Source organism: Myotis davidii, unplaced genomic scaffold, assembly GCF_000327345.1.
Source record: "Myotis davidii unplaced genomic scaffold, ASM32734v1 scaffold18, whole genome shotgun sequence".
NCBI lineage: Eukaryota > Metazoa > Chordata > Mammalia > Chiroptera > Vespertilionidae > Myotis > Myotis davidii.
Genome location: NW_006292696.1, coordinates 2460703 through 2482193, shown reverse-complemented (window position 1 = coordinate 2482193; position 21491 = coordinate 2460703). Strand labels below are relative to the sequence as shown.

Genomic DNA, 21491 nt, shown 5'->3' with positions numbered 1-21491 from the left:
TGGGCAATCCCTTGCCCCCTCCCAGCCTCGGTTCCCCTTTGAACAACGGGGAGGCTGTTCTAGGTGATTCCTGAGGCCCTTCCAACCCTGGCACTCGGTGAGTCCATTTAGGCAGCAGCCCCAGAACCCAGGAGGCAGGCAGCGGCGTTGGGAAGTCTGGCCAGGACAGCCCACCACAAGGAAAGGAAGAGAGAAATGGGAGACAGAGACAGCTTTGGCTGGGGGTGGGGGTAGGGGCGGGGGAAGGAGGAGACAGAGGAGTGGGAGGGACCTCCACAGCCCCGAGCTCTGAGTGGTTTCCTGTTGCCCCGCTCTAAACCCCTCCACATTCCCGCAGACCTTCAGACTGCCGGAGCGCACTCAGCCTGCTGCCTGCCTGCCTGCCACTGAGGTATGCACGACCCTGCCCTGCCTCTCCCTTCTATATCCGACACCCCGGTTCACCCCTCCAGTGCCTGCACAGGGAGGGGAAGCTGTGCTAGGGATCTGGGTCGGGGAAGGGGGTGCGCATCTTCTTTGGGCTCCCCTGAGGGCAGGGGCTACACGGACTCTCTAAAAAGCCTGTTGCTTTTCAGGTGCAATCAGTGTAACTTCCAGGTTTGCAGGAAATAATCTCACTGTGTCCTGGAGGGGGACGCCACTCTGTGTGGCTCTGGTTTGAGAGGCTGCCTGCCTGTCCCCTTTGCTCCCTTTGCAAATGTGGCAGCCTCCTCCTTCCCTGGGAATCTGATCTGGTCACAGCTGCAGAGGGGACCGGCCGGCAGCCAGGGTCTGCCCGGCTCCCCGCTCCAGGGGAAGAAACTTCCTGGACTCGGGTCTTGGTCAGGGGCTCTGTTTTCTAAAAGGGACTTTGCATGAACAATAAACTAATCTCCAGAAGGCTAAGGGGGTGGGAGTGGGGGTTTACCTTTAATTAGCACCTTCCGGAAGGCTCCCGTTTCCTTGAATTCTCCCTTATCCACATCCCCACCCCCAGACACAGACACTGATTCCAGAGGTCCCTGTGCCTTGGGCTGGGCATTGCTCCCCCCTGGGCTCCTGGGGTGTAAACACAATCAACCACTAGCAGTGGCGCTTAGAGAGTCTAGATCTGAAGACTCAGGCGTCTGGTGTGGTCCAGCCAGGGTGCTGGGCCTAAGGTAGGCTGCTGGGTGTGTGTGTGGGTGAGGGGGTGGGGGGTGGGGGTATGTGCTGAGAAGAGGAAAGGGAAAAGGCAAGACCGAGAAGGTTCCAGGGCAGTCTTCCCACACCTCCCAGCTTTGAGAAGTCCAAACCCTACAGAGGACCAGTGCTTTGCCTTCAGGGTGTTAGGTCTGGCCCTGCTGGCTGGTTGAGGGGTAGGCTTCCTGAGTCCAGGGGGCACCGAGAGAAAAGGGGCCCTGGCCTGAGGCAGGTCTTCCAGGAAGCCCAGTCTGCCCAGAAGTGCACAGAGAGGCGCACATTTCCCCCCGGAGAGGATAGTATTCTGCACAGAACACAGAGAGACAATGTTCTCATCAGCCACACTCTAGGGCCGAGTGTCTATACACCCCAAGTGCTGATGGTAGCGTGAGAAGCTCATGGGAAGCAGAATGGCAGGCGTTAGGCGTTCTGTGTGTGGTCGTGGGTAAGTGACTCCTCCGGACTTAGTGTCCCTGCCTGTAAAGTAAGGGTTGGCCTTGAGGGGCTGTGGGGCACCTGACATCCCATCCTGTGAGACTCTCAAAGGAAGGTCTCTTACACTGGGATCCACAGAGTCGCCTGTGAATGGGCTTCAAGGCATCTGCAAGCCCCTTAAAACACTGGGCAGCAGTGTGTGTGTGTGTGTGTGTGTGTGTGTGTGTGTGTGTGTGTGTGTGTGTTAGAGAGAAATAGAGAGAGCACAAGAGGGTGTTTGCAGCCTGAAAATATTGTCAGATGGACGCACGGCCTCCAAAATAGCCAGAGGGCATGGTGTGGGAGGTGAAGTGGATGGGGACTGGGAGCTCATGTATATTTGCAGGAGGATTAAACAGTTTGAAATAGAAATGGTTGGGGGAAGAGAGAGTTAACTCAGCCATCAGCTGCCACATCGACAAAGCCTGGAGCAGAGGGAGGGAGGGAGGGTGGGGTGGAAGGGGGGGTGCCTGGAGAAGGAATCAACTTTTGAAACTTTCTCCAAGTCCCACCCACTGAAAGGCTCTTCTCTGCCTGACTCACTGTGGGAGGAATGCGAGTTGCCACGGTAACCCCTTTCAGGGTCTTTGCCTGCTGGCTGGGAGGGGATGCTGGGAACACTCCAGAGTACATCAGGCTCAGACTGAATGTCCCCCACTCCACTGTGACCCCAAAACTAAAAAAGGAGGCTGAGGCCCTACCTGCTGCTCTCCCAGGACCCCAGGGCAGCTATGGGGCTGTGATACGCTTCCCAGACAGGGTTTTGAAGACCTGAGTTTTAGTTCCACCTTTGCCCAGAAGATGCCATTTGATCTTGAACTAGTAACTTCTCCTTTATGAGCCCCTGTTTCCTCCTCGGTTAAAGAGCAGTAGCAACAGCCACCTGGCAGGGAAATTACGTGGGCGAAATGGGATACGGCGCAGGGAAGCACTTGCTAAAATGTGGCCCCCCACCTACTGCATGGGTTTTTAGAACTGATGGATTTATGGCATCCAAAGGGTTGGTGAAATCGTCCCCAGCTTTTATTTTTTTGTGTGGCAGCTCCATCATCCTGGGGGTTGTATACAACTTCCCTTTACTAAAAGTGCAGACAGTCATATTAAAAATACACTATTTAGATTCAATTTGGTTTGGGCCTCTTCTTGAGTATTTCCCAAGAGTATTGTATCCTCCAGTGCTGACCGAGCACTGGTCCAGGCACCAGCAGGGGTGGGTCCTAACTCATAGTGAGTGACATTGGGACAGATCCTTCCCATCCCTTGGCCTCCATTTCTCAATCTGTTAAACGGGAAATCTAGCCTAGATGGTCTCTAGTAGCCCTTCCTGCTCTGAAGTCCTGCAAAACGAAATCCAAGATGCTGCCTTCATTAGAAGGAAGAGCTGGCCTACATTTTTAACACCCTCTGTTCCCAAAGTTGAAAAGGAAACAACAGAGGAGGGGCCATAGCATCTTGGGTTGCATAACAATCCTGATAAAATCTTTATCCATCTGTAGAGACTTGTCAGCCAATAGTATGACTGGGGCTTGGTATTCATAAGAGCAGCTTTTCTTGCTGAAAACAAGCTATAAATAGGAAAGGATGGTGGGAGAAAGGCAGGAGCTGAGATGTGACATAAATAGGAGGGTGTTTGATTTTGGGTGTTATTTAGATAGGTAGCTAAGTATGCAGAGGTAAACAGGGACAGACACACACACACAAGGATGCAGAATATAGCCATTATTTCATCAATAGGCACCTATTGGCACAGCCAAAAACAAATGCCGATCAATACATGAGCAGACCCAGAGGTCATGCACCCAAATCCCTGATACCTTGACTCACAGACAGGTTCCAGATAAATATCCTGCTGCATATGCAAACTCTACCCTCACCTGGACAGGCCGAAACAGACAGACGCTGTCAGGCAGACACACACACAGGCACACAGAGGCAGCTTCACACAGAAGTCCCCAGTCCATAGGAAACTTACACAGACACACTGGCAGGTGTGCAAACACAACTGCCATTTGCAGCCACATACAGATGTGCGCGCAGCCAGACACAACTATAGGGCATGATGGGAAGATAGACCCGTTACATACATCCATACATACAGCACCAGATCACTGTTACATTTCCCAGGTAGAGAAACTGAGACTCAGCAAGGGAAATAACTCACTCAAGGCCTCACAGCAAAGTGCCTGAGCCAACCTTCCAGATGTTTGGAAATATCCAGATGTTCACCTTGCTTTTTTTCTGTTTTTCATCTGATCAGTGTTGTCACATCTACACACCTCCCTCTAGGCAACAAGCCCCATGGATAATGAGCAGTATCTCCTCTCCTTTGCTGCCTGCCGTGGCCTGTCCCAGTCCCCCGGCGTTGTCACTGGGGCAGCCTGGCCATGTGGCTAATCGGCAGCTGCTGATCCCCTCCCCAGCCTCTGTCTTTAAAGGAGAGAGGGAGGGAGGCTGGAGCTGCTGAGCTTTCACTGACCAGGGGGATTCGGGAAGCTACCTTTCCTCTCCATCACAGAGCCTGACTCCCAACCCCAGTCCTGAATCAGGGACGGCCGGGCTGAGCAGGGCCAGAGTCAGCAAGCAGTGACTTGACACAATTATTTAGAAAAACAGCCTCCTCTTCACCCAGGAGGAGGTGTCTTAGACAGGAATGTAACTCTGCTCTCACTCTTCAAGCCATAGAGCCTGGAGTCTGGAGGGGCAATATGGGTGGGATACAAGCTCTCTCTTGGCCTGGGTTCCTTCAGAAGCTTGGTATGAACCTCCCTCATCAGGAGATCCCTCTGAACCATCTTGTGTTAGCTGTGGCATTAGGATTCCAGACTGACCAGATGAAAAAGGAAACAAAACCAAACAAGGTTAACGTCTGGAAGTTTGACTCAGCCACCCGCTTGCTGTATGACCTGGAGTGAGCTGTTTTCCCTCTCTGATCCTCAAGGTTTCTGTTGCTAAAACCAGAAACATGACAAAGAGGTTTCATCACAGGTTTCATTATGAAATTCACAAGCCATGGGTAGTGGCTGCCAGAAAACTGTTCAGGATTCAGATGCCACTCTGGACTTCAGGGGGAAAGGTCATATCATTGATTAGTAATGTCTGCCACACGCACAGGAGGAGCAGGTGGAGGCATATATGCCACGTAGTTGCCATCTTTAGGACTGGACATTTGGATGTTATTTCTCATCCCCTCCATTTGTGGTCACAGGAATACAGCAGTGGCCCCTAGGGGGAGCCAAGGAGCAGAGCCTGAAGCTCCACCCCTGGGCTCCTCCTAACAGTGGTGAAACGTGGCATGGTAGACGCCTGATTTCCAGGCTCAAACTCTGGGCCTATTTCTGAGTTGCCCCAGAACCTCTTCAATCCTAAGCTTGAGCACCCATCACACCCTAAAATTTTCCCTGTCTTCTTCCCTTCCAGCAAGAAATATTAGGAGTGGAAGCGGAGTTGAGGGCAAGGTGGGAGAGGTGATATTCCTAACCTGCTGCCTGAGTTGACTCAGAAGTCAAGAACCTTAGGGACCAGCTTGCCCAGGGTGTTCAAACTATGTTCATAGGCACCCCGAGACGCTCCAAGGCACCTCAGGCGTGTCCGAGTGTGCAGGGCTTCCGGCCCTGTCTCCACTCCACTTTTACTGGCTTTTCTTTTCTAATTTCAAGCTGATTTAGTGAATAGATAATAATACATTCACATGTTTCGACAAATGCAAAAGGGTTTTAGCTGTTTCCTGTGTTGGACTTCAGCAGGGAAGGAAGGGCTCTCTGGCAACCATAATTCTGAACACCACTGATCTAAACAACCTCTTCATTGTGCAGATGAGTGGGTAGGTGAGGTCCAGAGCACAGAGCAGCCTTCCCTAAGTTTGCTGGGCCACATCGCCAAGACGCGATCTCAGGACTCCCGGCTTTCACGTTGCCTCCAGTGGCTGTGCAGCTCCCCGGCCTGTGAGTGCCAGTTTGGCCTCACGGGCCGCTGTGGCGCCTCTCCGGCGTGGCTCGGCTCTCTTTCCAAGTCCCAGCTCCCTGGCAGGCCTGGCTCACGGGTTCCTTTTTAGCCTCTCGACTTGTTTTCCTCTCTTTGGGCTTGTTTACCGTGAACGTGTGTTTTTGGAAGCCTTGTTTCCAAGCCAAACAGTGGGAGCGAGATGCTCGTTTTGCGTCAGTAGCTCAACTAAAAGGCCAGCCTGGAGGCGGGGCTGGTTTCCCCTGGACCCCGAGGAGCAGTGTCTCCTTTGTTCCACCCTGACGGCCTTTCTCCCTGGGCCACAAAGAGCTGGTATTCCTGCCCTGGATTCTTGAGGGGGATGGAGAGTCTGGGATCCTTGGGGTTTAAGATGCTTTTCCAGATGACATTAAGCAATGGACTCCCTCATGTGTATCGCCATGTGTATCGCCTGGGAGTTTTCCAAGGTAGGTGAGTTACTTCCGAAGTGACTTGAGGCCCAGAGAGTGAAGGTCACTCTTCGAAGGTCACACAACTGCTAAGTAGCAGAGCCAGGATTTGAACCTGTACATTGCATCTCCCAAATCCTATGATTCTGAGATCCCCCCCCCTCCCCAGTTCTGACGTTCAGCAACTTTTCGGTGTCCAGGGAGACCCGGAGGAAGCCCTTTATGTGCGAGGGAGATGAACCGGGGGGCTGGCTGTACTTTTCCATCCCCAGAGTCCTTTCAAAGAGAGAAGTGACCTCAGCCTCAGGTCCTGCTGGCAGCCAGGGTTGGGTTCTCAGCCATCTCCAGAGCAAATAAAGGCAAAGGAAGGGACTTGATGTACCGAACAGGAGGTGGCGGCAGCGGTGGGGTGGGGGGAGCGGTGCCTGCATTTGGTGACCACCCGGCCAAGGGAAACACACCTCCTCTGCCTCTCCTGGCCTGGGCCCCCCTTCCTCCTTGCACCTTGGCCAGTTCACAGCCCAGCTGGGCGTCATTCAGGTGAGCACCCGGGAGGGAGCGGCCGCCAAGGGAAACTGAGGTGGAGAGCAGCCAGTGGTGCAGTGGGGCCGTGGGTCCTCATTCAGCCCCGCCACTCACTACCAGGGGCTCTTGGCAGGTCCTTCCCGCCCTGGGCCTCAGTTCCCTCGCCTGGGCCATAGGGTAGAAAGACAGGCCATGAGGCCCCAGTGGGATGCTGGATTGTGAAAAGATGAACAGAGGCATCATCACAAATGCAAGAGACGCACAGAAGGGAGTCGTCACTGACTACTGGCCATTTACATGAAGGTGTTCATATTTTCACCAGGCCTCGGTTTGATTAGCAAAGGAGGTGTGCACAGCTGAGAAGCTGAATGTCGGGGTTGGACCCTGTGTCCTGACCTTGCTGAGGTTACTGTGGTACCCCATGAGCTCTGCGGGATGGGCGCCTGCCCTCGTTGGCCAGGGGTGCCTTCGAGAACCTCAGAGATGGACTGCATGGCTCTGCAGGGGGCGCGGCTGTGCGTTAACAAGAACAGCCCAGCTGCTCCCCTTCCCTCGGTCTCATCACCTGGGACTGGTGATGTGGCCCAGGGCAGGACCCAACATTTGGAAAACAACTCGTCCTCCAAGATTGTGGGTCCTTTTCTTTTTTGAAATGAGAGAGAATCATTGATCTGCTGCCTCCTGCACACCCCCTACTGGGGACTGAACCGGTGACCTCGTGGTTCATAGGTCAACGCTCAACCACTGAGCCACTGTGGCCAGGCTGGGTCCTTTTCTTAATGCTTTCACTGTCTGAACTCCTCCCCCACCTTTACACCAGTCTTGGAACATCACCCCTATCAGGCCCATCCAATTCCATGACCTGGATGTTACATGACTTCCTCTCTCTCAGCCGCAGACTCCCCACCGGGAAAGTGGGCCTAGGACCCTCCCCTACCTGTCTGCCTGCCGTGTGTCGGAGGCTCTAAGGGGACAGCGTGTGAGGCCTTTACTATAAAGCATGGGAGGATTTAGAATCCTTTTCTCTTCTGGCTGCGAAGCCGGGCACGGGGGAGGCAGAAAGGGTGAGCGTGCCGCTGGGAAAGTGCAGGAGGTGATGAGGCAGGACAGGTCCCACAGCCTTCCTCTGGTCGGAGAGGCAGCAGGGTTCCTCCGCTCAGATGAAGGACACGGACTCTGGAGACCAGTCTTCCTGCCTCTCCAACCTGAGCTTATTGCATTTCCGGCCCTGGCTGAGCTGTCTCCAGTGACCCACCCCTCTGTCACTGGAGCCCAGACACAGTGCCTTTTGTGCCCTAGCCACAGTCTCACGGTGGCCTTCAACTTCAGACAGCTCAGACAAGTCCCTCATTGACGCTCTCTCTCCTGCTCCGTCCGTCAGAAGCCACATGCAGGAGGTGTTTGACTTGTGTCTTCCAAATGGGGAGGCAAGAAGGGAGATTTTCCACCTCTAGGCCTGGAGGAACAAGCCTACACTGTGTGCGGGGGGGAACGCTCCCAAAACTGCCTGGAAAGGGAAGACGGGACTTCCCTGGGAGTCGGGGCCATGGGGAAGCAGAGCCAAAGCCCCAGGTCGATGCCTTTATGTTTCTGTTAGTTTTCTATTACGCACACCACAGGAAATAGGAGGTGAGATTTGTGTTTATTTTAATTCAACGAAGGAGCGTCAGGGACTCTGCTCTCTCCTGCCTGCTTCTGCGACTCGCAGACTGTCCGGGCGTCCAAGTGAAGATGCTGGTGCCGGAGCTGACGCTGGGTAGCAAGCCAGCGTGTGCCTGTGGCATTGTAAGGGCTAGTTGCCACCTCCAAGCTCACCTAGTCCAACTCTCTCAGTTGAAGGAAGGGGGCAGCAAGGCCGAGAGAGGATGAAGGACTTTGCCAGCTCACCAAAACACCATTGGGGTAGAATGAGAACCCCTGAATTTCATTCCAAGCCGAGTGGTTTTCCCACACCTCCAAGGTGCTTGGCCAGCTGAGGGGCCTTGGAAGGAACCAGGGATGGTCAGCCTGATCTGAAGGTTTGGGGGGACGGCAGGGGGAAGACAGGGCAACTGCTCCCCTTGCCCAAGAGCCGCTTGGGGGCTGAGGGGCTGTGCTTGCTCTGTTTGGCCACGGGAGGGGGAAGAGAGTAGACCAGGCGAAGCCTGGGGGAGGCAAATTTAGATCAGTCTAAGGAAGAGTTTGAAAATGGAAGCAAGTTTAGTGAGAACAAGAAACAAAATGTCTTCACCACGGACCCGCTGTTAGGGGTGGCACAGCTGGCACGGAATCGCCGGAGGGGGTCCTGCTTCCAGATCCTACCAGTCACGGAAGTCAAGAGTTGAGCATCGAAGGGGTGAGGCCTTAGCAGAGACCAGGGCAGGAGATCTTCCCAGATCCAACGCACACCCTTCAGCTGCGAAGGGGGAAGAGAACACGCAGCACATGTTCGCATTTGGTCAGCTTCCCTACAGGATCCAGAGACAAGCTGCCCGTTCTGGGGAGAACGGAGAAGAGTGCGGCCACCCTCACATTCCACAGGCCCAAGACCATTGTTCTTTGTTTTACAGTGTAGATCTCATTGTCTCAAATTGGCAAGAGGTTGCTGCCTGCTAACTTCTCCCATTGCAGAGGGAAAGGGGGTGGGGGGTGGGGAAGGAAGTGAAGGGAGAGGGAGAGGGAGAGGAGGAGGAGGAGACAGGAGACTAATTCTAGAACGGCAGGACTGAAGGTCCCTTGGACAGGATCTGGCTCAGCATTGTCCAAACTGGCCAATCATCTTCCTGATCACCTTTTAAAAACTTAAAATAAATGTAATGAGGAGGGAGACTCTGTATCATTACTATAAATGGAAAAATCTGTGTACTGTTGTCATCAGTAGAAGGAAGATATAAAAATAAATACAAAGAAGACAAAAGGACTTTGTTGAATTCTAGCTGGAAATAGTTTCCTGTGGAGGCTCTGAGCCGGGGCCTGCTCTCTGGTCTAAAAGAAGGTAGATGAGTGTTAGGTGCTAAAGGTGCCTCAGCATCAACTAAGATGTTTCCATGTAATCAACATGGAAAGAGAACTGAGTAGAAGCAGCTTTCTCCACGTCTTTCACTATCATATAACACGTACATCCAAAATTATCTCGTAGGCCTGGCCGGGTAGCTCAGTTGGTTAGAGCATCGGATGGCCTGTGTTTCTCTCTCTCCTCTCTCTCTCTCTTCTCCCTAAAAATCAATAAATAAAGACTTAAAAATAATAACAAATTATCTTGTACGTCACTGGAATTCAGCAACAGAAGGACCCTCCATCAGAAGCCTCCTACTCACTGATATCTCTCTCCCGCAGGGTTCCCAGCACCATGAAGGCGTGGGTCTTCTTTCTCCTCTGCCTGGCCGGCAGGGCCTTGGCAGCCCCTGTAAGTAACTAAAGATCATCTCTGCTTGGTCTCACCTCCCACCACCAGCTCAGGGCCATTGAACCTGCCAGCCTGGATGCTCAGAGAGCATAGGGACTTTCCTATCTCAAGTTACTTGTTTTATATTTTTAAAAGATTTTTTAAAATAGGCTCAGGATAAAACTTGCAATGAGGACCACTAGTGGAGATTCCGGAGAAAAGAGATTTCCGTGTGATGAGATGAGCTTTTTAGCGGTCAGTTTCTCAGAAGCAGACAGGATTGCTTTAAAAGGCGGAAACCACTGTGCCACATGAGCAATTCTAGCTGAGGGGAGCGGTGCTGAGGGGATGATTTAGAAGAGCTTCGAGCCACAAGGAGGGGGTGGGTCAGTTTCCGAATCAGTGAGAGCTCTTTGGTTGCAAGCAACAGACTGCAATCTGACTAACTTAGGGGGAGAAAGGATACAGAAGTAGATTATAAAAGCAAAGGCCTTGGGGAGGAGTAGAAAAAGGAAGTTCCAGGACCTGGGAGGTAAGAAGTAATGGACAGTCTCAGAGAGGTTGCCATCTGAATAGATCTGCTCCAACAGTTTTCACTTTTTGGGAGAATGTGCCAAGATTATGAATGGAAAAAAAAAAAAAAGAGGAGCGCCAGTCTGGCCGAGCTCGGGTCCTGGGCCTGTCCTGGCCAGGGGGGTGCGGGGCCCCTTGACTGACACGGTCCCTCCGAGAACTGCATGCAGAGGGCCAGGGCGGTTATCTAAAGCTACAGGGGAAGCCTTGGCCAGGGGAGGGACGGAGAAAGGTGGGCAGGCAGAAAGAACAGCTTCTTTCAACCTGGGGCTCCCTTATCCTCTTGTCATGAGCAAGGGCAGACCCTGGCGATCCTGATCGGGCGGGTAGATTTTGGCAAACATTTTGACAAGGTTAACACTTTCTAGAAGCAGCCCCAGCCAGCTGGCGGTCTCCAAGTCATGTTATCTTGTTTCTGCCTACTCCAAGCTGACACGGCAAGAGGGAATTGCCTAATAATCATCACATCATATCACACTTGTGGGGAAGAGAGTGACATCTGTGCAGATCCCCGGTGCCCTCCATCCCCTCGGGGTCTGCTTCCCCATCTGCCATGAGAGGCGGCGCTCTGCCCCTGTGGCTTGCAGACTTTATTGGAGTCGAAGCAGTGGGAACGCGTTCCAAACCAAAGCTATACAGAGACTTCAGGTAGCCGGCACGACCAGGAGGCGCTCGGTGTGCCATGGGGTCCGTGTCTGGCTTCTCCTTTGCCCGGTTGTCCCACCCGGGGCGGTCTCTGAGGCACGGCCTTGGAAATCTCCAGTGAGCTGCTCCCAGCTTCAGTGCTCCAGGCCGGAGGCAGTGCAGAGGGGAAGCTGGCCTTGGCTTTGGCCTTGACCTCCCTGAACCCCATTTTCTCTTCCCAACAGCAGCAGGAAGCCCTGCCTGATGAGACAGAGGTGGTGGAGGAAACGGTGGCTGAGGTGTCCGAGGTAGGTGGATGGGGGCCCCCGCCCCTCCCTGCTCCACGTGCTTCCCCTGAGGAACCCAGATAGGCTCTGTGGGTCTCCTGCTGGATCAGGACATTTGTCCCCGCTGTGCACACAGCCCAGATGGAAACCCTATACATCCTCCAATCTCGACAGCCTCCCGGGTGCTTCCCAAATCTTCAGTGGAACCCTGCAGGGGGAGCTATAATTTTGAAAGTTTTAATTTCTGAAGCTGTGGGACCATGTTTCTTAGATGATCACCCAATCTCCCCGTACATCCAGCTTTTGAAAGGGGAGCTGCCCGTGTTGCTGGCAGGGGTAGAGGGCTTGGCACTGCCTCTTGCCCTAACACTCCGGTGGCCCCGGATGCCTCTGGATAGAATCCAGGGCACAGCCAGCACCGTGGGGTGGTAAGGTTGGGTCTAAATTCTGGAGCTGGCGTTGGTGCTCTCGGTGACCTGGGCCCAGCACTGCTCTCCGGCTGTCATCTCACCTTCCCCTGTGGGAACCTAAAGCTTCAGCCAAGTCCCCTCCAGCCTTCAGCCCTTTCTTCCAGGTCTGGGGTGGGGGTGGGGCCAATGGTCTCATTCTTCTCCCTCCAACCCAGGTACCCGTGGGAGCCAACCCCGTCCAGGTGGAAGTAGGAGAATTTGAGGAAGGTGCCGTGGAAGCTGAGGAGGAGGTGGTGGCTGAAAGTAGGTCCCTTCCCCATTTTTGTCACATCCAGTGTTTGCCCTCTGCTGCCTGGGCGTGGGGACAGCCCACATGAGGTTCCTTCCCAGGGAAATTCGGGGGGGGGGGGGGGGCGTCCTCCCTCCAGGGTGGGCTGTGGAGGAGAAACAGCTTGGACTTGAAGGTTGGGAATATTCTCTGGAATCTGGGAAAGGTCTGTGCAGCCAGGCTGTCCATGCTGGGAGCGGCAGGAAGGGAGGTTCCTCGGCTGGAAACGGCCGCTCCCTGCTCAGCTCTTCTCCTTGATTCCAAAGGGGGGTTCACATTCTCACGGGGTCACTGGTCCACCAGCTCCACGATGGCCTCTGTCTGATCCCAGGCCCCACACAGGAGCAGACCTGAGCACACCTTCCACACTCCTTAGCTTACGTGACTTTCACGCAGGCACGAGGCCTGGATCCCTGGCATAACATCGAGAGAGAGAGAGAGAGAGAGAGAGAGAGAGAGAGAGAGAGACCGACCCCTGGCTCCAGGCCACCGAACTGGCATCTCCATCTCCAACGTGGACGTGGCAGACAAAACCAGCCAGTGTGCATTTGACTTGTCAGCCCCTCTGCGAGCACCCTGGGGCTGCTTGCTTAGCTCCCGGCCCAGCTTCGCCAGCCCCCACAGGAAGTGATGCAGACGGCAGCCCTGGCCCCGGGGCTGTGGAGGATGGGAGATAAAGCATAAGAGCACTTGGCCCCGTGCCCCGCAGAGCAGGCGTCTAATAAAACGACTAAAATCCCCAAGTCAAGCGTCAGGAGGAAAGGCTAGATGAGCTCTCATCCTGAGGACACAGAGCTTTGCTGGGCGCAGGGGCGTCCACTGAATCCTGTTCCTTCCTCTCCACGTCCACCTCCTCCGGTGTTTACCAGGCACCAAGGCTCCATTGTTCCCTGTGGCCTCTGGGCCCTTCTCCCTTTTCCTCTGCAGCCTCTCCAGCCGTGTTTGTTGGGCCTCGCAGCTTCCTGGCTCCATGATGGTTGACTTTCCGCATCGATCTAGAGTCTATTCTAGAATCCAAAAATGCCTCACTGTGATCGGTCACCTGAGAGCTCAGAACACACTGCTTGCTTCGGTCCTCAGGGGAGCCATGGGGAGCCTACAGCACCCCCAAACTGTGCCTGAACATGATCTCAGACTGACTCTCTAATCCCAAGACTGAGCTAACTGCTCCCCTAAATGCCAATCCTGGGCTCAGCAGAAGAGAGGGGAGGGCTCAGCTGCCCAAGGCCCAGGGTGAGGGGGCACAGGCGAGGGCTTCTGCCCAAGGATAGGACTGGATTGGGTTGGGGAGGATGTGCTAGGCCGGGTGGTGTGACTACATGCCCTGCACTCCCAGATCCCTGCCAGAATCACCACTGCAAGCACGGCAAGGTGTGCGAGCTGGATGAGAGCAACACCCCCATGTGCGTGTGCCAGGACCCCACCAGCTGCCCTGCCCCCATTGGCGAGTTTGAAAAGGTGAGCACCGAGGGGTGAGGCGGGGCCAGGGGATTGGGCCCTTCCCAACACACAGTGTCTGACCTGCAACCTGTTAGCTTGGTGGTTCTACTGAGCAGCTCCAGTCTCAAAAGCCTCCCGGCTTTTGCACACTCTGCCTTTTTGCCATCTCCAGCTTTACTTCACCCCATCCTCATCCTCCAGTTTTCCCATATCTCAGCCCTGACTCAGTCGTGCCTCTGCTCAGAGACCAACCATGGCTCTCAGCATGGCCTGAACATTGGCCTGGAGGCCAAAGACTGGGTTCTTTTTAAAATATATATATAATTTTTATTGATTTCAGAGAGGAAGGGACAGGGAGAGATAGAAACACCAATAATGAATCATTGACTGGCTGCCTCTTACACACCCCACACTGCGGATCAAGTCCACAATCCGGGCATGTGCCCTGAATGGGAATCGAACCGTGACCTCCTGGTTCACAGGTCGATGCTCAACCACTCAGCCACGGTGACTGGGCAAGACTGAATTCTTGTTGCAGCCCCACCATTAACTCACTGTATGACCTTGGACTAATCGCCAAGGTTCCTAGCGTGGCCTTCAGTGTCCCCATCTCTGAGATAGGCGAGGAGGGTGGTACCAGCAAAGGGCTTTGGGAGTGAAGGTGAGGTGAGTTATGCTTTGCCAACAGGTGTGCAGCAATGACAACAAGACCTTCGACTCTTCCTGCCACTTCTTTGCCACCAAGTGCACCCTGGAGGGCACCAAGAAGGGCCACAAACTCCACCTGGACTACATTGGACCCTGCAAATGTGAGTCTCCTTAGGCCTTCCAGCCTCCATTTGGGGAGAGAGCACTGAACTGGCATTGGTATGACTCTGCCCCCCCTGTGCTGTGAGATCTCCGGCAAGTCTCCTCCCTCTCTGAGCCTCGGGGTTTCCGTTTATAAAATGAGGTGATTGTCCATGAGCAGGTTCCTCCCAGCTCTGCATTCAGACATCGCCCAGGAATGACTGGGCTGGTGTGAAAGCACAAGAGCAGGGAGAATGTTTTTTCTCCAATGATGAGGAAGTTCTTCTGTAGGGCTAACCTGAGTCTCTCCTGCTTCAACATTGTAAAGCAAAGATGATGTCCCACCTGGTTCTATAACGTGTTTTTAAAATATTGAGTGCTTACAGAGGTATGCCTGTCAATTCCCCTTAGGCCCCTGCTACTCAGTATTGTCAGACCCTTGGCCCTCTTATTCCATTATATTCCTATCTGCCGCTTAAGACACATGACTACCTACCCGATTCTAGAAACCTGGGAGTCAGGTGTTTGGGGGAAGAAATACCAGGGTGTTGTCTGGCTTTCTGTCAGTGATGCCAGGTGCAGATTCAGCTGGCTCAGCTTCCCTATCATTTGAAACACCCAAGGCCACATCTGCTCCCCGGCCAAGACAACATCCACGCTGTGTGTCTGTACATTCTGGCCCCAGATGGCCCTGGAGAGAGCCATGTACCTGCCGCAGGTGTGCAGAATACAGACAGGCGGAGGGAGACCCAGGCTCTCCAGTGGTCAGCCCCCCTCTCCAGTTATGGGGCCCAGGGTGAGACATGAGAAGGCACAGGCCCAGACAAGGGGGAACGTTGGTAGGAGTTTTGGGCAGTGAGACCGAGGAGTGTGCCAAGGAGCCTTTTACCAAGTGGCTCCTGCTGTCCTCTGCAGCCTGCTGCTCACTCACTCCAACTCCCAGTGTTTCCATCACCGAGCTGCTCTTCCATCCCCAGTTGCAGGTGAGGAGACAGTGGTCCTAACTACCGAGGGGCTCTCCAAAGACCCAAGGATGAGGGAAAGACAGGCCCCTGAGCCCCAGGCAACCACATGCCCTGGATGCTGGATGAGGCTCTGATAACGTGGCCTTGAGCAAGTCCCTTCTCTCCAAGCTCACCACTTATAAGTCCCGGAAGAGGGGAGACTTTGATGAACTCTCCAGGTGCCACATTCTGGGATTCTAAGTTCCAAAGACCAGGATGGAATAATTATCACTAAGAATGTTCTGGTGGTGAAACATTCCTGACACCCCACTCCCCCCACCGCCACTAAGCATAGCCTGTGGACAGATGTTATTCCTCAGCCTCCGGCTTCAAACACCTCCCAGTGGTTGTCATCACCAGCCTGGGTCCTAGGCCCATCACTCAGCAAGGTGCAGGAGCCACTGGAGTGAGCCATTACCCTCAGAAAGGTCAGGGCCAAGGTCAAAACCAAGGGAGCAGCAGACATGCCTTTGAGCTTTTCGGTTTGCAGAGCGTTCTTCCCCACACCTGGTCTTTGCTCGTGTGGAGTGAAGAAACTGACCCAGAGAGGCCGAGCCACCGTGCCAAGGTCACTGATAGAAGCAGCTGTGGGATGGAGGCACGAGGTGGGGAGAGCGGCCCAGCCAGCCTGCTGGCCCCAGGCAGGGAGAGTTGGAGTCTGTGCTGACCACCCTGGTATTCTGGACCCTAGACATCCCCCCCTGCCTGGACTCCGAGCTGACCGAGTTCCCCCTGCGCATGCGAGACTGGCTCAAGAACGTCCTGGTCACACTGTACGAAAGGGATGAGGACAACAACCTCCTGACCGAGAAGCAGAAGCTGCGGGTAAGTGGTCTCTTTCCAGGGCGCCTGCCTGGCCCCGAGCTGGCCCCAGCCTGTCTGAGATCCACAGTCCCAGTGCCAGAGCTAGGCCGGCAGGTGCAGGCCTATATCCCTGCTCTGGCAGGCGCCTTATCCTGGGCGCTAACGCAGACTTTCCCTCACTGCCTGTGGAGGTTCCTGTGCACAGTCCCACCTCAAGGCTCTGAGAAGTCCTGTAATGAAGAGACCTGCGGCTCACTTGGCTTAGCTCACTGTTAACAAGAGACACAAACAACCCTGGTACATTTCCCTCTGGTCTGTGGCTCTTGAACTATAACGGACTTTAATGGACACATCAAGAATGTGGCGTATTGACAAAATGCAGGTTCCCAGGCCCGCTAGATCAGTGTCTCTGTGAAGAACCCTTGGGGATCACCCAGGCCCCCACCTTCGTGGATGAGATGCTCATACCCCGTCTATGCCACTCCCCTCATTTTGACCCTTGGGCTTGGCCGGTCTCTGCCTGCTCTGGCCTCCTGTCGGGTGGGGGACCCTGCCTGGCCCAGACAGTGCCGCCAGGCCCCCTGTCACACAGTGTCTCTGCCTGCTCTGACCTCCTGTCAGGGTGGGGGACCCTGCCCGGCCCGGACAGTGCCGCCAGGCCCCCTGTCACACAGTGTCTCTGCCCTGCAGGTGAAGAAGATCCACGAGAACGAGAAGCGCCTGGAGGCCGGAGACCACCCCGTGGAGCTGCTGGCCCGGGACTTCGAGAAGAACTACAACATGTACATCTTCCCGGTGCACTGGCAGTTCGGCCAGCTGGACCAGCACCCCATCGACGGGTAAGGCCAGGTCTGGGGCACGGAGGGCTGGCTGCCCTGGCCCCGGAGCGCACAGGCATGGGTCAGAGCTGGCAGGAGCACTAGGTACGGCCAACGACCCTCTCAGCCTCCTCTGATGCTCCCAGCCCTGGAGCCCACAGTGTGCCCTGGGGCTGGGGCAGGAAGGAGAGGCGTCCTGAGAAAGGATGCAGAACTGGGGGGAAGAAAGCAATAGGCACCCCGTAAGCCAGGAGAAGCGGAAGTCAGCAGAGCCTGACAGTCCTTCCTCAGCCCTGTGAGTGCTGGCCTTGGGCGTCCATTCCTCCAGGGAAGGAGTGCCAGACTCCAGAAGGGTGGCGCGGTCTGAGGTGGGGCAGCCTGCACGCCCACAGTCCTTCAGCCAGACCCTGAGACCCAGCCCCACAGGGCAAACTGGCCCAGGGGGTTCATAACAATTCACAAAGGCAATCCCATCGCATCGCAGCCTGTGGTTTGATTGTTCCTGCCTCTCCGCCCAATGAGTTATGAAGGCTGTGCAACCGCCCGCAGAATAGGCAGGCAGTGGGCCAGTGAACAGCCGCTGCTGGGGGTCCATGTGCCCCAGTCTAGGCGGGGGCCTTAACGGTAATCGGACTGACACGGGCCCTGCCCCCAGGAGCGCACACTCTGGGGATGGTCTAGCTGGACCTCACAATGGAAGGGAAAAGGTAAAGACGCTCTGGAAGGTGCAGGCGGGGGCTTGACCACCTGCGGCTGAGCAGGGGTAGTCACCCTCACCGAAGCTCCTGGCCCTCCCTTGCTGTGCTCCTGGAGAAACACGTGGGCTGGGGAGCTCGCTGTGCCCATGGATGCTTGACTCCAGGAGGCTCATCTCTCACTCGGGCACCAGCCCTTGTGCCCGGAGCCTGCCCGCCCTGTCGGTGATCTCCGTGGCTGGGGTCTCCTGGGCTCTGGGAACTCCCTGCTGCTTCTCTCCCAGGCTCTTCCCATGGCTGGGATCCAACTGGGTCACTCCCCGGGGGAGGGAGGGAGGGGAAAAGTGAGGGGAACATCTGGAGCTGGGGCAGAGTGACCGGATCCCACCACAGGGAAGGGGCCGGGAGGGAGGTTTCTGGGTGGGGCTGCAAGGACTTGCATCTGGAAAAGCGGTCCAGTCTAAGCCGGGGCCCAGACTCCCCTCTTCCTGTCCCGGAGCTGCGGGGTGACTTGCCCGGGACCCTCCCCTCCCCTGGGCCTCAGTTTTCCCGCAGATACACAACAAAGGGGAGGGGTGTTCCTTCCACATCAGATGCTGTGGTTCCTTCCATGAGTTGGGTGGGGCACCGAGGGTCTGGGGATTGCAGAGAAAATCAGAGTCACGTTACACCCCCTTGGGAAGAGTGTTCTGAGGACAACCAGTTGAGGCTCTGAGGAACGAGGGAAAATCCTACATGAGCTCTGGAGTCAAGGCCAGCGGGAGGGAGAGGGACCGGGACAGGGCTGAGAAAGAGAAGGCCTCCCTCTCAGTTACATCCTACATAAACAAAGCGCTGTGGGGAAGGTTAGAGGCCCTTGGCCCTCCCTGCCAGTCCCAGTCCCTTCCCACGCTCCTCCCAGAAGTCAGCACTGTCATCAGCTTGATGACTCTTTGTAGACTCTTTCTGTGCATTTGCTGTAGAAATGTGTGTCCCTAGACAACAGGCGTGGCTTCATACCAGACTTTGATCTACCAATAGCAGAGCTGCTGAAAGTTTCATCTGAAGTTTCTGTGCCTCCGATTCTTAGCCAATTAGGAAACAAATGCACCCAGAGACCTTTGCTATGAGCCCATGGGACCTCAGACATCATGGTCAACGCCTCCTCTTCTGATGGAGGGGGAAACTGATCCTCAGGTCGGGCAGTGCTACTCTCCAAGTCCCACAGCAGACCAGTGGCTTTCTCACGCCTAAGGCCCTTCCCACCTCCCTCCTCCTCACCCCGTGCAGGTACCTGTCCCACACCGAGCTGGCCCCACTGCGTGCCCCCCTCATCCCCATGGAGCACTGCACCACCCGCTTTTTCGAGACCTGTGACCTGGACAACGACAAGTACATCGCTCTGGATGAGTGGGCCGGCTGCTTCGGCATCAAGGAGAGTGAGTGTCTGAGCAGAGGGGCTGCTGTCCTCCACCTCCCTCCCCTCTTCTGTCATCTGTGTGTCTGTCCTCTGCCCAGCTCTGCTCTCTGCCGAGTTAACTCCTGTCTGCTCTCCCTGTGGGGTGAGCCTCGCTCTCAGGGCTTCCTGTCTACTGGGCCATCTCTTTCTCTCTCCCTGCCTCGAGTATTAGCATTAGCGCTCACTCTGCCTGGATGAGGGAACTGGCAGGTCCCTAGAGAGGAGAGAGGAAACATAACGTGGCATGTGTGTAAGTGACAGGGACAGGGAGACTACAGTGCTCAGTCACCGACTTCCTGGGTGACCTTGGAAGGTCACCTGGCCCTGGTCCTGGGGGTGGGGGATCCCCGACTCCTCAGGAAGCGCGCCTTGTGCACACGGCCTGGTGTCTAACTCTGTTCTCTCTTCTCGTTTGCAGAGGATATCGACAAGGATCTGGTGATCTAAGTCCACACCTCCGTCCGCAGTACCGGATCCTCTCTCTTTAAACTTCCCCTCCCTGTTTCCCCCCAAATTTAAAATGTTTGGATGGTTTATTGTTCTGCCTGGGGACAAGGTGCTAATATAGATGTAACTGAACACATTAACGGTGCTAAAGATGGAAATTGTAACCCAAATCATGACATTCTTAGCGGTAACTCTGCCTCTTGCTCACCCACTAACGGTCCCATTTTTCTCCCCTCATCGTCTTAGTAGCAAATGAGTGGGGACTTTGACCTGTTCACATCTGCCTTCAACACATCTTGCATCTTCAGATTTGCTCTGAGTTTTCTGTTTCAAACTCATACTCACCAATCAGATTCTGTGTCAATTTTATTTCGGGGTGTTGGCTGCCGGTGGGGTGGGTGGGGGTCTTCCCCACACGGCCTGAAGGTGGCAAAAGGAAGTAACAGACACGTGACGTCGGCAGGAATGTTTCTGGGACTAGAGGACCAGGGGTGGGGGAAGTCCTGGAAACCCACCTAGGGAACAGCAGATAACCAGTCTTGCTTGCCCGGGGCTGTGCAGGGAGAGCCCGGGGCTGTGTTTGAAAGCATGTAAGCTCTCGCTCAAACGCAGCTCCTCACCATTCCCCTCGTCTTTCGGTGCCATCCCCCCCGCCTCGCCCCCCACCTTAGGCTGTTTATTCAAACTTTTGGGAGCAGTGGACCACCAGTTCTCTGGATCCACCCAGCCTCTGGGGGTGAATCACTACATGCTACAGGGCCTCTCCCCTCCTAGCTGCTGGGAGAGGCAGGACTGGGATGCTGTTCAGCCAGGCAAGCCAAAATCAGGAGTGAAGTGTAGAACGTTGGAAAATAGAAAAAGTGGAGTTAGTGAATTGGTTTTGTTTTCTGAGGTTGGTTTTTTTTCCTTCTTCTTTTCATTTTTGGATGAGGGGGTCTTTCCCTTGGTTTCTAGCATGTTTCTCCTTTTCTCCCCTCCCCCGTTTTCCGTCTACTAACCAAGAGAAACTTCAAAGTCAATGGATGGTCAGATCTCACAGGCTGAGAACTCGTTCGCCTCCAAGCATTTCATGAAAAAGCTGCTTCTTATTAATCATGCAGACTCTTGCCCTGATGCGGAGTTTGACAAATCTTTCAAAATAAAAGTAACGACTTAGAAATTGCCTTCCGGAGTGATTGTGTATGTGTCTCAGTCACCTCGCTACCCTGACATGCAGACCTGTGGACATGTGTGTGTGTACATACGGCTACACATATGCAAACTTTTGCAAACACACATGCTTTTGAACATACACCTGCACACACACAGGCTTATTTATGCACAGGGAATGTATGGTTCCTATAAGGACGAATTTGTCTTATTTTTATGACTTGTGGGCTAACTCTTTTCATTATTGCACTTCATTATCAGCAACACCAGGCTATGCAACAATCTCCTTTCACTACTTAGTTATTCATCCATCCATTTATTCAACAAGTGTTGATGATGAACCTGCTAGGTACCAGGTCCCATGCCAGGTGCTGGAGATATCTGTGGGCAATGCAGACAAAGCATTTGTTTGTCTGGAACACACAGTTTATCGAGGAATAGATTAAACAACTGCACAACTAAATATAAATTACAAGCTGTGGTAGGTGCCGTGAAGGAATATAAGAAACCATGAGTGTAACAGGAGAGCACAGAATTATTCTGGAGTCACGCTGCCCCATTTGGTGGCCACTACCCATGCGTGGCTATTTACATTGAAATTTGAATTAATTAAAAATTCAGCTTCTCAGTCACACTAGACATTTCCAACGCCAATAGCCACAGGTGGTTAGCGGTTGCCTTACTGAGCAGGGCCGATGCAGACTTTTCATCACTGCAGGAAATTCTATTGGATGTGCTGTTCTTGGGGCATCTGGGAAGATTCCTTGAGAAAA

At 54.4% G+C, this 21491-nt stretch overlaps 1 protein-coding gene across 1 annotated transcript; it reads left to right on the top strand.

Annotated features, from left to right (window-relative positions):
- Window positions 1-284: 284 nt before the first annotated feature.
- On the top strand, window positions 285-20732 carry SPARC (secreted protein acidic and cysteine rich). Its single transcript, XM_006766275.2, has 10 exons — window positions 285-391; window positions 9864-9933; window positions 11355-11417; window positions 12022-12109; window positions 13471-13592; window positions 14263-14383; window positions 16059-16192; window positions 16862-17010; window positions 18954-19102; window positions 19541-20732. The coding sequence occupies exons 2-10, from the start codon at window positions 9877-9879 to the stop codon at window positions 19567-19569; spliced, it is 912 nt and encodes a 303-aa protein (XP_006766338.1). The 5' UTR covers window positions 285-391; window positions 9864-9876; the 3' UTR covers window positions 19570-20732.
- Window positions 20733-21491: the final 759 nt, after the last annotated feature.

Coding starts and splice junctions, on each gene's coding strand:
- SPARC (XM_006766275.2), top strand. CDS start 9,877: ATGAAGGCGTGGGTCTTCTTTCTCCTCTGCCTGGCCGGCAGGGCCTTG. Junction 12,110..13,470: donor GGAGGAGGTGGTGGCTGAAA/GTAGGTCCCTTC, acceptor CTGCACTCCCAG/ATCCCTGCCAGAATCACCAC. Junction 19,103..19,540: donor CTGCTTCGGCATCAAGGAGA/GTGAGTGTCTGA, acceptor TCTCGTTTGCAG/AGGATATCGACAAGGATCTG.